The sequence below is a fragment of the Eumetopias jubatus genome, unplaced genomic scaffold (assembly GCF_037043125.1).
Source record: "Eumetopias jubatus isolate StellerSeaLion01/CBP00866 unplaced genomic scaffold, mEumJub1_p1.0 scaffold_10, whole genome shotgun sequence".
Taxonomy (NCBI): Eukaryota; Metazoa; Chordata; class Mammalia; order Carnivora; family Otariidae; genus Eumetopias; species Eumetopias jubatus.
Genome location: NW_028274816.1, coordinates 68,899,862 through 68,916,253, shown reverse-complemented (window position 1 = coordinate 68,916,253; position 16,392 = coordinate 68,899,862). Strand labels below are relative to the sequence as shown.

General features: G+C 61.6%; 2 protein-coding genes across 11 annotated transcripts in view; one reads left to right on the top strand and one right to left on the bottom strand.

Annotated features, from left to right (window-relative positions):
* Window positions 1-4,844: 4,844 nt before the first annotated feature.
* Window positions 4,845-10,497, bottom strand: MIEF2 (mitochondrial elongation factor 2). Of its 7 annotated transcripts, none has more exons than XM_088027933.1 (5): window positions 10,254-10,497; window positions 7,763-7,917; window positions 7,386-7,566; window positions 5,453-6,863; window positions 4,845-5,360 (listed from the first exon to the last, which is right to left on the bottom strand). In XM_088027933.1, the coding sequence occupies exons 2-4, from the start codon at window positions 7,904-7,906 to the stop codon at window positions 5,809-5,811; spliced, it is 1,380 nt and encodes a 459-aa protein (XP_087884059.1). In that variant the 5' UTR covers window positions 7,907-7,917; window positions 10,254-10,497; the 3' UTR covers window positions 4,845-5,360; window positions 5,453-5,808. The 7 variants fall into 7 exon arrangements, with proteins under 7 accessions (XP_087884059.1, XP_087884061.1, XP_087884062.1 ...); XM_088027935.1 differs by having other exon boundaries at window positions 7,763-7,913; XM_088027936.1 differs by having other exon boundaries at window positions 10,035-10,330.
* Window positions 10,498-11,713: 1,216 nt separating this feature from the next.
* Window positions 11,714-16,392, top strand: part of FLII (FLII actin remodeling protein) — a 13,306-nt gene continuing 8,627 nt past the window's right edge. The window contains exons 1-7 of one of the 4 annotated variants that reach the window (XM_028089508.2): window positions 11,714-11,822; window positions 13,480-13,590; window positions 13,892-13,963; window positions 15,135-15,215; window positions 15,550-15,635; window positions 15,772-15,933; window positions 16,159-16,262. In XM_028089508.2, the coding sequence (XP_027945309.1) occupies window positions 11,760-11,822; window positions 13,480-13,590; window positions 13,892-13,963; window positions 15,135-15,215; window positions 15,550-15,635; window positions 15,772-15,933; window positions 16,159-16,262 (679 nt within the window). In that variant the 5' untranslated portion in view covers window positions 11,714-11,759. Of the gene's footprint in view, window positions 11,823-12,362; window positions 12,446-12,477; window positions 12,650-13,479; window positions 13,591-13,891; window positions 13,964-15,134; window positions 15,216-15,549; window positions 15,636-15,771; window positions 15,934-16,158; window positions 16,263-16,392 lie in introns of those variants that run through there. The other 3 variants (XM_028089509.2, XM_028089507.2, XM_028089506.2) reach the window with 3 other exon arrangements.

The window sequence follows — 16,392 nt, the reverse complement described above, 5'->3', positions numbered from 1 at the left end:
CACCTGTCTTCAATTCTTTGGGGTACATACCTGGGACCAGGGCTGCCGGCTCTTATGGGAATTCTGGGTGACCTGTTTTCCCCAGCAGCTGCCCTATTTCTCGTTCCCACCGGCAACTCGTGAGGGCTCTCCACCTCCTCGCCCATGCGTATTTTCCTTTATTTATTTTTATTAATGGCCATCCTAAGGGGTGTGAAGTGTTCTCTCATTGTGGTTCTGATTCGCATTTTCCTTTTTTTTAAGATTTTATTTATGAGAGAGAGAGCAGAAGCGGGGGGAGTGGCAGGCAGGGGAGAGGGAGAAGCAGGCTCCCCACTGAGCAGGGAGCCTGATGTGGGGCTCGATCCCCGGACCCTGGGATCACAACCCGAGCCAAAGGCAGACGCCCAACAATTGAGCCACCCAGGCGCCCCATGACTCGCATTTTCCTAATGACAATGGATGCCGAGCATCTTTTCACGTGCCTGTGGACCACTTGCATACCTTTGGAGAAATATCTGAGTCTTTAGCCCATTTTTCAAGTGGGTTTCGTTGTTGAGTTATAGGAGCTCCTTAGAGTTTCTGGATTTTAGACGAATTTGTGGATTTTAATCTTTCCACAGGTAGCTCCCGTGTGTGCCAAGACCAAAAGCTACTCGGGTGGATTGTACCAAGGTCAGACCTGGCTCGGGTCCTGGCTCTCCCTGGGTTTGCGCCTTAACCGCTGAGCCTGAGCGGCCCCATTTGTAACAGGCTCTTTGGCGGAAGGTTACGGCCAGGCCGATGGCAGTGAGAACTTCCCGAGCAGAACCCGTGAGGGAGTTTTCCAGGTGTCTCGATGGCCCACTCAAGACTAGCAGCGTTCAGGTGATGAGAAATTGAACTTTCCCCACCTAACTGTGACTGGAAAGGTGTGAACCCCTGAAATGACCCCCATCTGCAGCTTGTGCAGTGCAGGACCGAGGTGAAAACGACCCCAACTTACTGAGCACTAGGCCAGGTGGGTCATCCACTTTTCTCATCCAGCCTCCCCACAAGGCAGCGCCTGCGACCCGTCTGCTAGCGGAGACCGAGGCTCAGACAGGGAAATGCTTTCCCCTATAAGCGGCCAAGCTGGAATTGGAGTCTGCCGCCAAGCCTACACCTCGAAGCTCTGGGAGTATCCACGCTGAGGTGAGAGCCCAATCGAACGCGCTCGAGAGTCTGGCCTTCCCACCAGCCTGAAGGCCCGGCCCCATGAACTAAGTCGTCTCAGGAAATCGGCAGCCGTGCCGAAAGGGCCCCAAACAGCCTCCCCGGAGCCATTCCTGTTGGTCTCTGGAATACACCCTGGGCCTCGTCCGCTGCAGCCTTATTAGCTTCCTCCGTGATCGAGTGCCTCCAAATTGTAATGGTGCTGGGTTGTTTTTATTGTAATATCTTTATTTTTCTGATTACAAAAGTATACTTCTGAAAAATGCCAATGTGTAAGCCATCGGTGATGGACCAGGTTGAGGGCCCTCGTTTTAAGGAGAACAGGACAGAGGTAGAGCAGTGGCCTTGGACTGCAGGCTGCTGGGTGAGGCTTCCAGTCCCCGCCCTGGCCCCTGGGCCCTGCGCCCTCCTGGGCCCCGGCAGCCACATAAATGGCCAGCCACCTAAGTCTCCATCTGAAGGGGAAGGGCCAAAACTCAGGAAGTCCTTTCCTCATCCGCCTCAGACACCAGCTCAGAGGCACCTATTCTCCTGGTAGAGTCTGGCCCCTGAGGCAACCAGGTGGCTCCTCGGCTGACTCCAGGGAGTCAGCCCGTCGGGGCGCGCTCTGGGCGAGCCCGAGACAGCAGGCACAGCTCCCGGGAGTGTGCCTCAGTTTCCACTATCCGCTCCAAATCATAAAGTCTGCGGAAAGGGGGTTAGGAGCCCGCAGCCGTGGGGCAGTGGGGCCGGGGTGGGGGTGTATGTGCGCCCCCCTGGGCTCCCGCTTCCCAGGCGCACCTGCTTGTCCCTTCCTGCCCACCCGGGGCTCTGGGCCGGTTTTCTGGCCTGCTAACCAAAGTCCTTCCAGAATGCAGTTTGGCAGGCTCCTTCAGGGTCGGAACACTGAATACTTTCCACTCCCAGGAATGTTCTGTGCCACAGTGTGCATGCGCAAAGACTTTTCTTCAGGGTGTGTTGGCTTAAGTAGTTTTCCCCCTGCTTATCTTTGGGGGATACGTCCCGAGATCCCCAGTGGATGCCTAAAACCACAGATAGTACCGAACCCTACATACACTGTTTTACTCTGTCTTTTCCTATACCTACATATGAATGAGAGAGTTTAATTTCTAAATTAGGCACAGTAAGAAATTCACAATAACTAATAGAACCGTAACAATATATTGTCATAAAACGTACATAAATGTGGTCTCTGCCTCTCAAAACTACCTTATTGTACCCGCCCTTCTTGTGGGGACGTGAGGTGGTTCAATGCCTATGGGATGACATCAGGAGAATGACGTGAGCGTTGTGACCCAGCGTGAGGCTGCTGTGGGCATGAGAGGATCATCTGCTTCTGGTCTGCAGTTGGCCATGCAGAACTGAAACCGCAGGGGCGCCTGGGTGGCTCGGATGGGTAAGCGTCTGCCTTCGGCTCAGGTCATGATCCCAGGGCCCTGGGATCGAGCCCTGCATCGGGCTCCCTGCTCGGCGGGGAGCCTGCTTCTCCCTCTGCCTCTGCCTCTCTCTCTTTCTGACTCTCATGAATAAATAAATAAAACATTAAAAAAAAAAAAAAAGGAACTAGGGCGCCTGGGTGGCTCAGTTGGTTAAGCGACTGCCTTCGGCTCAGGTCATGATCCTGGAGTCCCGGGATCAAGTCCCGCATCGGGCTCCCTGCTCGGCGGGGAGTCTGCTTCTCCCTCTGACCCTCTTCCCTCTCGTGCTCTCTCTCATTCTCTCTCTCTCAAATAAATAAAAATAAAAATAAACTGAAACCGCAGATAAGGGGGACTGCCATCATAGCAAGGACTGGACAACTGGGCAGGCCGGCTCTAGGGAGTGAACGGTACCCCCACTTGAGAGATTATCCTACAGCTAAGTGTCCCTGAAGAGAAGGGCCTACAAGTGGGTTTACAGAAAGGAAGCGTTTTATATATGGTAAGATTAGTTATGTTAGGGTAGAAGTGATAGCGGTGGATATTTTATATCAGTAAGTTTCTATTTGCCATGGGGGGGAGGGGTGTCTTTTATCTGCACCGGCGATCCCTTTGTTCTGAGCGGGGGACATCTCTGCCATACCACAGTCATCTGAACTCCTGGCTTTGGGTCACTTGGTGAAGCTAAACCGAGGACACGGCCTGCTTCTGCCACCGTGCCCCGAGTCCGAGTATGAAGACATTTAGGCCCCGGGCTGATACAAGTGACTTGGAACTGTCCTTGCATTAAAGGGGCAAATGAAACTGAAGAGCAGCTACTCTGGGCGCTGAATGGGCCAGCCCAGCACACAAGGCCCCGAAAAGCCTCCTAGCAGAATAATGATTTGTTTCCAATTCTCTGGCTAGAAACTGGAGTCCCAGATGTTAACCTTGGGTAGATGACGTAACCAGGAGCGCCTCCTTTCTCTCCCTTTTAATTCATCCTGATTTTGTCTTACCGAAATGGTGGTGTGAGAACTTCGGAGCCACCTGAAGCACGCAGCCTCCACAGAGGGGACCGCGTGTTGGGGTTTGGTCATCTAAGAAGAGGGGCTGTGGACCCAGCTGGCTTCCAGACTGCTGCCCCCCGGCCGTGCCCAGCCAGCCCTTCAGCAGGGGTCCCGAGGAGCCGGACCTTGGACAGACGCAGGCCTGGCACCGGGCGCCCCTTGCCAAGCTCGGGCTTCATGAGCGACGCTGGTCAGTGGGGGAGGCAGCAGGGGCCCACAGTGGGGCTCGGGGGTGGTTTCCTTTGTGCCAGGCGCTGAGCTAACACTGCACACCCGCATTTATCCCATTCAGCTGCCTGAGAGGTTGCTATTACACAATCCCCCATTTTCCTGACACCACCACCAAGGCCCCGCCTAGTCTGCCTCCAGGCCGTTCCCTTGCCCACACTCGGCCACCACCACGACAGGTGCTCAGAGCTCCCCATGCACCAGTCCCCAAGCCAAGTGATCCGAACGGACCTCGGCTAAGCCAGTTCCGCGCCCTCTGACCCTCACCACAGCCTCTCTGTGGAGCCACCCAGCTGTCTGAATGCCCCCGAGGCAGAGCCCTCATGACCTCCAGGGGCAGCCCCCGGTCCTGCCTCCAGAGGCGCACATACGCAGCTCATGGGTCCCAGGTGCAGGCCCTCAAACGAGGGAGGACACTGATCCTGCTCCTTGTCCCGGACTCACTGGTCAAAGGCGTGAGGGTTGCCTCAGGAAATAGAACGGGATGGCAACGGCGGCTGTAGTGACACTCATGACCCAGGGCCCTCCCCAGGCCCCACTTGTCATCTGTGGTGACAGAGGAAGTGAGCCCCAGCCATGGCTCCTGTGGGGACCCTGACATGCTCTCACTTCCCCGTCCGGGGAGGCGGGGGGAGGGGGGCTGTCCCGCACTTGTGGAGCCACCAGGAGGCAAGGGGGGTAGAGACATCACAGTTCTCTGAACACTGACGTGCTGGCCGAGGGGCTCGGGGTCAGCCCTACCCACCCCAGAAAGCACGGTGGGGGCTTGACAGTTGAGACCCCGGGGTGGGGGGGGAGGCCCCTCACTCGTCGGTTCCCGTCACTAAAGTGAAACATCACACTGGGAATCCTGTAATATTCTCCCCACATGCTCTACTTTTCCAGTTAAACCCTAACTCCTCCAGGCTGATCCCAAGACCCCTGGCCAAGCTTCCAGAACTTTGTGTAAGAGCCCAGCCCAAATCACACAGATGTCTTGAGTTTTCCCTTTTATTCTTATTCACGTTCTTTGAGGCACAGCTTTGCTTCAGCAAGAAAGATACCAAAGCCAGGAGGGATGCCTGGGAGGTGAGGCAGAACCCCCTCCCCACCGGGGCTGGCTTCAGTGAGAACTCAGGCGGCCGCGGGGAGTTCACAGTGGCTCTGTGGAGGCCAGGCCTGCTCTGCCGGCCGGGGGTCGGGGGGGGAACGGCCTCTGCTCTCCGGGCCCAGCAGCAGCTAGCGGGGCATCCTTGGCTCCAGGCAAGGTGGGCAGCGCAGGGGACTCTGCATCCCGAAGGGAAAATGGCGCAGGTGGACAGAAAGGGGCCTTCTGAGGTCTGAGGTGGGCAGCAGGTCACACTGAACTCCTGCTCCAGGCTCGAGGGGAGAGCTTGACAAGCCAACTAGACACGCAGGTGACACGGGGGGATGCAGCCTTCAAGTCCGCCCCAGAGCTGCAATCCCTGGGGGGGGGGAGGGGGGTGCGGGGAGTAGCGGGTGACTCTGGCCCCTGAGGGATGAAACAAACACACGGTATTTACCACCCAGCACCAGAAGCCTCCAGATGCCTGGAGCTGGCACCCGAGGAAAGCGCCAACTCACCCTCTCGACAGAAAAACGGAGCTGCCTTTATCCCCCGCCTAGGACAGCAGCAGGCGTGTCCTGTCAGCGCGGTCAGTGCAGGTGACGATGTCCCGAGCCCAGGGTCCGGGGGGCGGCCGGGGCACATGTGCGTGGCCAGCGCTCCGAGCTGTCCGGGCCTGGGGGTGGGGGGGGGCTCCCGTGATAGCTGCCCACGTACATGCTAGCCCCGTGGGCTTACAGAGCGCAGCGCCCTCTTTCCTTCTGGCTAAAGCAAGAGAAAAAGTGCTCTCCAAAGACCAGGGGGCGGGGGGCGGGGGGGGGCGCTCCCCGCTCCCCCGCGTGAGAACCGCGCCGGCCGCCCCGCCCCCTCCCAGCTAGAGCAGCCGCTCAGGGGCCCGCAGGCCGCGGTACAGCGCGAAGCCCAGCGCGTCGATCTCCTCCGCGCGCAGACCGCCGAAGAGGTTCACGCCGGGGTTGAAGTGGCACGGCAGGCTGGCCCGCTCCAGGCTGTGGACGAGCGCCTCCAGGGCCTGCAGGAAGCGCTGCCCCAGGGCCGCCTCAGCCCAGTCGGCCTCGGCCTCCCCCAGGCGCAGCACCACCTGGCTCAGGTGGCACCGGTCCAGCCGCGCCAGGGCCGGGTGGCTGCGGCACACCCCGCACAGCAGCCGCAGCAGCCGCCGGCGGGCCCCGGCGTCGCGCGCATCCAGGGCCCGCAGCCTGGCGGCCTCCGCGGGGTACCAGTCCTGCAGCCACAGGCTCCCGGCCAGGCCCTCCAGGGGCCAGGCCAGGAGGACGGGATCTTCGGCGGCGGCGCCCGTGACGGCCAGCAGCACCACGACCGTGAGCTCCAGGCACTCGTGCTGCACCTCGAGCAGCGGCTCCTCCGAGGCCACGCTGGGCCGGATCAGGCACCCGAGGAGGCCGCCGATGGCCGGCCAGTTGACGGAGGAGGCCAGGGCCTTGCGGAGCAGCTCCAGCGGGACGCGCGGAGACAGGTAGCCACCCACCAGGAAGCGGTCCCAGGGGCTGCTCCCGCGGGGACGGAACTCCAGCTGAGTCCTGCGCACGGCCCAGCAGCGAGGGTCCCTGGCCACAGTGTCCAGCCCGGGCACCAGGTCCCACAGGCCCCCCTCGAGCGCCAGGGGAACGAGCAGGCGCACATGGTCGGCCGCCCCCGCCTGCAGCCCGTCGTAGAGCGGCCCGCTGGGCACCAGCGCCCCGAAGGGCAGTTCCGGGAACTTGTTCCGCAAGTAGGCCTGCAGCTGGAGGGCGATGTCAGCGGCCAGCTGCTTGGCCAGAGCCACCTGGGCCGCCGGGATGGTCACATGGTCCTGCTCGAACGCCAGCAGCTTCTCCTGGAACGTCAGGCACAGCGGTGCCGGGGAGCTAGGTGGCGGCGACATCTGAGGACCGGTGTCTGTGGGTCCCTCTGCAGAATGAACGGGTCAGGGACCATGTCAGAAGAACCCCCGTCAGGAGCCAAGAGAACTCCACCCAAGCTGCGCGACACCCCGGGCCTCCTTTCTTCTCAGCCGTGCAAGGACCACCTGAGAGAGCGCTTAGCGCAAGTTCTCACATACAGTGAGCACATGATGACAAATTCTCATTGCCCCAGATGCCCGGTGCCCTCAAACAGCCTCATGTACAGTGGGAAGGCAGGTTCTGGGCCCCAGTTTCCCCATCCGGGGCCCCTCACCGCCATAACACTGCTGCCACGCTCTGGGACCCCCCTCCAAGTCCATGTCTCGGAGGCAGGAGCCTTGGCAGACCCAGGAGGTTAGCAGGGTGGAGAAACAGGTCCCTGTTGAACATGCCGGGAGGCCGCCGTCTTGGAGGAGCAGGGACTTGCTTAGGTCACACAGTTAGTCAACGTAGAGCCTGGGTTCCAGCTCCCAAATGGGACCAGCAGAGGGGGACCCACCCAGGTCAGAGGGGAAGGGGTGCCACTCACCTGGGGAAGCCGGCGAGGGGCCGGGGAGTGACAGGGGCTGGCTGAGCGCAGCAGGTGGGGTCCGGGGCTGTTGACGTGGCGTGGCCTTGAGGAGACTCAGTTCCTTCCAGCTCTCCTCCAGGCATGTGCTGTCCCCCTTGGCATCATCCTCATCTCGAGGGCTGGTGGCCCTGTCGATGAGCTGCAGGCACAGCGACACAGATCAGAGCATGTGAGGCCTGGGTGGCCATGCCAAAGGCAGGGACAACACCAAGCAGGTTGCTGGGGTAGAGAAGCCGGCGCCCACCTTGGGCAGTACCCCCTGCCCCCGGCAGCAGGCCCAGCCCTGCTGTCCTCCTCTGGGAGCCCCAGGTGTAAGCGGCTCAGCCTGGCCTTACCCGCTTCACAGCCAGGGTAGCAATCCCCAGCACGGCGGCCCCGCCCACGCCCAGCACGAGGCGGGCATTGGCCAGGAGGAAGTCCACAGTGCCGCCCAGCACCTCATCACGCTGCTTCCCCCGCTTCTGGGAGAACTCTGCCATGGTCCGTCTGCCTGTTAAGAGAGCCCATGGGGGGGCGGGGTGCCTGGGTGGCTCAGTCGTTAAGCGACTGCCTTCGGCTCGGGTCATGATCCCAGGGTCCCGGGATCAAGCCCCGCATCGGGCTCCCTGCTCTGCGGAAGCCTGCTTCTCCCTCAACCACTCCCCCTGCTTGTGTTCCCTCTCTCACTGTCTCTCTCTGTCAAATAAATAAAATAAGATCTTAAAAAAAAGAAAAAAGGAGCCCATGGGTAGAGACAGGTCTGTGGGGGCGGCCAGGCGGCCAGGCTGCCCAGTGGGGCAGACCCCATCAGGCTGGGGCTGCCACGAGTAGAGCCCGTGAGGGGCGTTCCTGGGAATTTCTCAGGAGAAGGGGTTTCTTGGGAGGAGATGGGGAGCTGCCCAAGCCCCCTCCCCCAAACCTGCAAACAGCTCACCCATGCCCCAGACAGGGGAGCTCCTGTAGAAAGGCCCTGAGACTTGTGGCAGGTCAGAAAAGGAGGCCCATCTTCTCCATCCCACCCTCAAGGACCCCGGACATCCCCTAAGACCGTGAGGTGAGTCTTATCGTTGCTACCCCCATTTTAGGGACCCAGACCCATGAGTGCAAAGCGTCCTGACTCTGGCCCACTCCCAGAGTCCAATCAGTCTCCGGGGGCCTGCAGCCAGCTCCTTAAGGCTGCTTCATCCTGCTTCCTAACCAGGGCTGGGCATGGCCAGGAGGAAGCCAAGGCCTAAAGAAGACACAGCCTGCCCTGGAGGGCCCCTCAGGCCTTTGAGAGGACTTCAGTGAAGCTCAGGGAGCCACAATTCCCCCCCAGAGCTCAACAGCGTAGCCCCCCCCGAGGGAAAGCAATCACGTCAAAAGACAGGATGAGCGAGGTGGCCCAGGCCTCCCAGGGAGGCAAACGTCAGTCAAGGCTGAAAGCCTGGCTGTGGGGGCAGCAAGCAAGGTAACTCTAAAGACCCCAAAAGGGGTGCGTGGCTGGCTCAGTCGGTGGAGCATGCGACTCTTGATCTCGGGGTTGTGAGTTCCAACCCCACATTCAGTGTAGAGATTATTTAAAAATAAATAATAAAGGACCCTCCCCCCGCTCCCCAAACAGAGAACTGGCCCAGTGCCTCTGGACAGGGGCCTCTCTGGGTCCCTCAGGTTTGGGACAATGGCAGGGGCACTGGGGATAGGGGAGCAGGTGTCCTCAGAGACTGGAAGCCCAAGCAACAGAGAAGGGGTGAGGGCCCGAAGCTGTTTGTTCACCTGTAAAATGGCACAGCTGTGGAGAAGACGGGTTTACAAGTGGGGAGCCCAGAACTGTAAGGCTGGGTACGGCTGGGCGCTTGGAGAGGCAGAGATCTTTCCCAGGCCCAGGCCACCAAGCTCCAGGTTCAGGTTCTAGCCTCAGGCCCTGAGAGCTTAGGTGTGTGTGTGTGTGTGTGTGTGTGTGTGTGTGTGTGTGTGTGAGCGAGCTTGGGTGTGTGGGGTGTGTGTGTGTGTGTGTGTGTGTGTGAGCGAGCTTGGGTGTGTGGGGGGTGTGTGTGTGTTGTGTGTGTCTCCCAGATGCAAACTCAGGGAACCAGTCAGATACCAGGCAGAACTGTCTGTCTGCGGATGCCTGAGCAGATGACCTGAACAGATGACCACGGGCTCAGACTAGCTCAGGCACCAAGGACTTGTGCCCTCTCTGCTCTGCTGTGGGTGCCCAGGGCTCAGTTGCCAGGTGACAAGATGCCTAGAGCAGTTGAAGCCTGAATCACCGCGGGAGTCAGCCCCAACCCCCGCTCCCAATTTGCCCAGACTAAAAATAGGACAAGACGACTCTGGGGCCTGGGTTGGTCAAAGGCTAGGAGGCGGGGGGGGCGACCCACCAAGGCCCCGCAGCCACTTTTAGTTTCCTCAGCGCTGATCAATACTGCCAGCCATCTCCGGCGGGACCAAGAATCCACTTGCAAACTGTAAACCACTTTAAATAACCTCCTGCCTAAACTGGACTCAGCCCAACCCCTGGCGGGGTCGCACAGGCCCCAAACCGAAGCCTTCCAACTCGGGGAAGGGCGAGAGGGCGCGGGTGGTTAAAAATAACCCGACTCAGCGCCCTGAGATGCCTCCCGTCCTTCCCCTCCTCCGCCACACCTGCTGCCCGCGGCCGGGGCTGAGCGGGCTGCGCAGCAACCCCTGGTGGGCCTGTGAGGGCCCGGTTCACGGGGAGGGCACCCCGGCCCCGAGAAATGCAGTGATGCGCCCAAGACGTGAAGCGGCAGGCTAGACATTCGAACTCCAGCCTGGGGCCCAAAGCCCTTCCCTCCTTCCCGGGCCTTGACCGCGGGCCCCGGCGGAGACCACGCCCCCGACCTGCGTCCGACGCACGCTCCACGCCCGGGCCTGGGTGACCAGGGCCGCCCAGCCACACTCCGGCTGTACGTGCGTCGCGGCTTCAGCACAGCGACCGGAGGACACGGCGGGTCTGCTTGGGCCCCCGAGCCCAGACCCGCCTCGGAATGGAACTCGGAGGACCCGGGAACCGAACACCGAGGCCCCGGGGGTGGCCGCTGACCCCCGACGCACGCAGACAAGCTCCAATCGGAGCGCCCGAGGCCGCGCCCACGTTCCAAAATACTGAGGGGCTCAGCCAATGATGAGCAGGCCACGCCCCCTCGTCGGCAACCCGGTCCCTCAGGGGCGGGACTCTAGGACGCACTCCAGATTTAAAGGCGCAGGGCTGCATTCCGGCCGGTGTCGGGGCGGTGACCGGGTTCAGAAGCGGGTCCCTAGGGCTGGTTGTGAAGGCGTGTGTGCTTGCGTGTGAGGCGGCGGTGTAGAGAAAGCTGCCTGGGCTTACATTGTTTCCGGGACCTGGCAAACAGGTGGTACCTGGCCCGAAGGCCCGCTTGCCTGACCTTTTACGTCACCCTGAGTGTGCCGAGGGGGGGAGGAGGGGGCTTCGTTATTTTATCTGTTGGCACGCCGGGCACACAGCGTGACTCAGGAGGTCACCCCTGCCACCTGCTCCGTGTGACCGTTTGCGGGCCACTTCTCCATTCTGGCCTCAGTTTTCTCTCCTATGAAATGGGTATCACAAGGCCCCCTCCTCCCCTACGAAGGATGATTGTGCATATAATCTGTGGCTCACTCGGCATTTATTTACTGGGGACCTACTATGTGCCGGCTGGTGGGGGAGCAAGGAAATAAGCAGAGACAAGGGTGGATGTTGACTTTAAGCGGGAATAATAATAACGTGCCACTTATTGAGCGCCTGCTGTATGCTGCGACTTACACTTGCGTTTGTTTTTGGCCACAACCTTAGGAAGCATTTCACAAATGAGGAAACTGAGGCCAGGAGCAGACCTGGGGTTTTCCCAGAGCCCCAGGACCCAAGGACCCAGGCATCCTGCTACCATTGGCCGCCATGCAGCGCCCAGTGAGGGGATAGAGACTCCCGGGTCCGTGCGCCCCCAGGCCTCGGTCCATAATCTCTCCAGAGGTCATGGCCATTGCTGCAGCAGCCCAGGGGACAGTGCTTGGACCTGCAGGGTCTGTGATACACACCCCCCCCCATAGGTCGCTGGAACTTAGCCTACGAAGGCTTCGGAAGCACGGGGGGGCCCGGACTTTTCGAGGCCCCTCTGGTCAGCGAACAGACGGGGAAACTGAGGCCCAGGGAGTCCCAAAGCGCCCGACGGGCCCGGCGCCTCCTCGCGGCGAGCGGGCGGGCGGGCTGGCTAGGGGCGCGGCCCGGGCTCCGCCTGCCCGCCGGCCCGGGCGGGGGCGGGTTAAAGGGGCGGGGCCGGAGTTGGCCCAGCCCGCGGCTCGCCCCGCCGCCCCCTGCGCCCGGCCCGGCCCGGCAGCGAGAGCGGCGCCATGGAGGCCACCGGGGTGCTGCCGTTCGTGCGCGGTGTGGACCTCAGCGGCAACGACTTCAAGGTGAGCCGGCCGGGCGTGGGGCCGACCTCCCTCCAGGCCGTCTCTTCCGCTCGGGCCCGCGCCGGTCTCCGCTTCCTGTCCCGCCCGCCCCCGGGCCCTGTGCCGTCCGGGACCGCGCGGATGACGCAGGGTGGGGCTCCCCCCCGGCGCTCGCGACCCCGCCCGGAACGGACCCCCGGTGCCTCCGCTCAGGGCCCGCACGGGAGGCCCAGGACTGGCCGGGGCCGGGCGGACACTGGAACGCCGAGTCACGCCAGGAGGTGGGCTGGGCTGGGGGCCCCCACCCCGTGTCCCAGTCCGGGGGTCTGGGCCCCGCCCGGGCCGGAGAGGGGCCTGGGGGTCTGTGAGCTCCTGCTCCCGCCTCCCCGGCCCTCGGTCCCCGCCCCTCTGAGGTCACACGCCCAAGCCAGGCCCTGACTAATGGCCGGCTTTGCTACCGAGCTGTCGGGGGCGGGTCCCGAGCACACCGATCACTGCCCTGTCCCTGCCACCGCCACCCCATCCTGTGTGGTCTTGGGCAAGTCACTTCCCCTCTCAGAGCCTGGGTTTTCTCATCCGGCGAAGGGGCAATCAAGTAGCCATCTTGGGGCGGTGGATTAGTTGGTGTGGAGACACTCAGGCAGGTGTGAGGCCTCGGGTGGGGGCGGTGAGGACTGATAGACTAGAGCCAAAGGGAGCTGGAGCCCCGCCTTCCAGCCCCTGGTCGGGGAGGCGGTTCTAGAGGCTCAGGAATGAGGTGGGCAGTACTGGTGACCAGAGGAGGCTGGTCAGGAGTGGAAATGAGAGCTGGCCCAGCACAAGGAGGGTCACCCTGGGTGGCAGGGCGGGTAAGTGAGTGGACTCAGGCTGGGGTGAGTGTTGTGTCAGCCTGGGTCTGCAGGGGGTGGGGGGGCCCAGGCTTTCCCTGGGGTTGGGTTGGGCCACTGCTGAGGAGGCGAGCGGGGCCTTGCTGCATTTACCCACACGTGCACACACCACTTTCCTCTGCCCCCATCCCCACCATCCTCACCTGGGGTCTCATTGATCTCTCCAGACTAGGAGAGTCTGAGTCACCAGCCGCGAATGGGGGTGTAGGGGGCCGGGGACACCAGCCAGGGGCCCTGAAGGCACATGCTGCCTCAGACTGCCTGCCCTAAAGTGTTCCCGAAGGCAGGAACAAGGCTGTGCCTCTGCGGATGGGGACCTGGGGCCTTACACAGGGGGTTGGACCTTGCCAAGAACGGCTTGTATGCTGATGGCCGGGTGGGGGCATAGGCGGGGCATTGGTGGAGGCTCAGGGGTACCCCCATCTCTGGCAGCCTAGCGAGGGCCTGGAATGGCGGGCAGAGGAATTTGAGCCGAGCTAACTGCACTGGGGACAAGCCAGTTCCATCGTGGCCTGCTCAGGGCTCAGAATCCAACAAGAGATTTTAGGCCAACAGCCACCGTGATTATTAGTCTGTCCTTTTGTCATGGGGGCCTTTTAAACGTCCTGTTCCATTGAGAAGTTGAGGCACAGAGTGGCGAGGTGACCTGTTCAGGATTGCACAGCTGGTGAGAGGTGCCTCCGTTGCTCTCCAAAGGCTCCCATGGGCGTGGGGCGCCACCGAGGGTGGTAGAGCAGGGTGGCCCAGACCAGTCTCACCATGACCCCCCACCCCCCCCACCCCCCGCCCAGGGCGGCTACTTCCCTGAGAATGTCAAGGCCATGACCAGTCTGCGCTGGCTGAAGCTGAACCGCACGGGCCTCTGCTACCTGCCGGAGGAGTTGGCCGCCCTGCAGAAGCTGGTAAGGGGCTTTGGGCAGTGACCGAGGGTCCCTGTGGATGGGGCTGGGCCAGGCAGGCAGAGCCGGTGCAGAATGGAAGATGCTGACAGCCACGAACAGAGCCAGCAGGGAGGGAGTGAGCACCCTGTCCCAGGAGGTGTGCAAGTAAAGATGGGCTGTGTGAGGGAGGGAGGCTGCAAGAGGTGGCCTGAGCCTGTGTGGCTGAGGGCCCCCTGGATGGTGCAAGGTTTTGGTGGCGGATGGGGACTCTGTAGGCGCCGTACCCACACTGCTGAGCCTCTGCTGCCTTGTTCTGGCCCAGGAGCACTTGTCCGTGAGCCACAACAACCTGACCACGCTTCACGGGGAGCTGTCCAGCCTGCCGTCCCTGCGGGTGAGTGCTGCTACAGGCCGTGGAGCTCGGGGGTGGGGGCCGGAGCCCAGCCAGTGCACTGAGGGCGGGGCCAGCCCCCAGGGGGACCAGCACCACTGCCTGTCCCGTGTCAGACTCAGAGACCTGTTCCTAAAGGCAAAGGGTTACCATAATGCCCTGCAGGCAGTACCACATGGGGAGAAAAAATAAAAAACCCAAACTCCCACCCATTTTTAGACAAGTACCATAAAAATACCTGATACCAGCCAAGCACTGTTCCAACTCTTCCTCGTGGATTTTTCCATATAATCCTGACCCTCACCAAGTTCACAGATGAACGAACACACAGAGAGCCAAGTCACTTGCCCACGGTCCCTTGCCTGAGGCTGAAGTCAACGTGGCCAGGCAGTGGGAAAATGGGTTTGGCCCTGAAGAAAGGTGGTCAGGGTGGTCCTGTCGCCCCTCTGCTCTCCACGGAGCCTCTGACATCCCAGAACTTCAGGCCCCTAGCTAGACCCTTCGGGCCTCAGTGAGGGTTGTTCCCATCCAAGGCCAGATATTAAGAGCACAGCATCTGGACCTGGGCGGCCTGAGTTCAGATCTGGGCCCCACCGCTTCCTGGCTGCACGACCTTGGACAAGTCCCTTCCGCATTCCGGGGAGGGTTCAGCGGGTGACAGCTACGAAGCCACAGTGTGGCCCTGCGCAGACACTAGGGCTGAAGGAAAGGTGGCAGCAGCCCTGTGGGTGCTCGTAGTCATGGCACCATCCTTTGGCCTGTTCTCTCTCCTCCTCAGACCTTCTGAGGTTTCAGCCCTGAGAGGATAGAAAACAGACTTGCTCTCGGTCCTCACTCTGAGTTTGCTCTGGTTCAGCCCTCTCTCTCTGTCCTGGAAACTCTACCTCAGAGCTCCCCCCTTATCTTGCTCTCTGCAATGGGGACGCTCTTCCTCGGGTTCCCTGAGGACCCCGTGCTGGGCTCTGGGGCACATATGAGCTGGGCTTTGAGGTGTGAATAGGAGCTCATCAGGAGGCCAGGAAGAGCTCACCAGGTGAAGGGACTGTGAGCAAAGGCCAGGCTAGGACAGCACTTGGGCCCCTGGTGGGTTTCCCAAGGCGCTGTCCTTCCCTGATCTCTGCTGGTTCCTGGGGGTAGAAGCTGGAAATCACGGACTCTCATGGTTTCTCCCCAGGCCATCGTGGCTCGAGCCAACAGCCTGAAGAATTCCGGAGTCCCTGATGACATCTTCAAGCTGGATGACCTCTCGGTTCTGGTCAGTGGTTCCCCACCCACCTGGCCTCTGTGCTGGCCCCCCAGTCAGTCCTCATCTATTAAGAGTGGCCCCTGCAGCCACTGGTAAACCCACGTGGGTTTACCCACGGAGAAACTGAGGCGCAGAGTGCCTTATCTGAGCTCACTCATGGCGTCAGAGCCCTAACTTAGGCACGCTTTCTCACAGGGTCCCAACTCTCTCCCTTTGGCTCTGAAACCCCCTCATCCACTCCTTCCTCAGTGCCCCCCGCCCCCTGATCCTCAAGGCTGGCAGAGGCCCGGCAGCCTGGCACTGGCCCTGAGACCCCTGCCTTGGCTGCCCCGCTTCTCCCCAGGACTTGAGCTACAACCAGTTGACGGAGTGCCCACGGGAGCTGGAGAACGCCAAGAACATGCTGGTGCTGAACCTCAGCCACAACAGGTACCTGCCAGCTGGGGCGGGGCGGGGGGGAGGCGGGTTCTGGGGTGGGATTGCAACACAGTGGGTGCGCTGGGCCCGGGAGGCATGCGTCTGGCACTGACGGCCCCCGGCCTGCCTCACTCCCCCCTGCCCACAGCATCGACACCATCCCCAACCAGCTCTTCATCAACCTCACCGACCTGCTGTACCTGGACCTCAGTGAGAACCGCCTGGAGAGCTTGCCCCCACAGATGCGCCGCCTGGTGCACCTGCAGACGCTCGTGCTCAACGGGAACCCACTGCTGCATGCACAGCTCCGGTGGGCACCTCCGCACACCACACCCCTCCAGCGCCCTTCCTGGGCCATCTGGCCCCAGGCCCACCACAACTCCACCCCTCCTGTGGGGGCTGGGCCCTCAGGCCCCGTCCTTCCGAAGCATCAGGCCCTACCTCAGTCCCGTGTTCTGTCTCCCCCATGCCACAGCCACCCCTGACCTGGGCTTCTCAGCCCCTCTCAGCCCCGTGCTCTTGGTTCTCCCTGCAGGCAGCTCCCGGCTCTGACAGCCCTGCAGACCCTGCACCTCAGGAACACGCAGCGCACCCAGAGCAACCTCCCCACTAGCCTGGAGGGCCTGAGCAACCTCGCAGGTGGGCAGTCCCTGGGTGGTCCCCGTGGGCTCTGGTCCCTTCCGGTCCCTGACTTCCTTATGTAGGAGAACGGGATTGATCCTGGTTTCCTGGCCACCTCCCAGAGGGAAAAGGGTACAATGATGTCATG

Excerpts from the sequence above, each read along its gene's own strand:
- MIEF2 (XM_028089567.2), bottom strand. The coding sequence starts at position 10,171 with ATGTCTAGCCTGCCGCTTCACGTCTTGGGCGCATCACTGCATTTCTCG. Across the intron at positions 7,567-7,762 it reads CTACCCTGGCTGTGAAGCGG|CTCATCGACAGGGCCACCAG; the intron begins GTAAGGCCAGGC and ends CTGTGCCTGCAG. Across the intron at positions 6,864-7,385 it reads CCCCTCGCCGGCTTCCCCAG|AGGGACCCACAGACACCGGT; the intron begins GTGAGTGGCACC and ends TTCATTCTGCAG.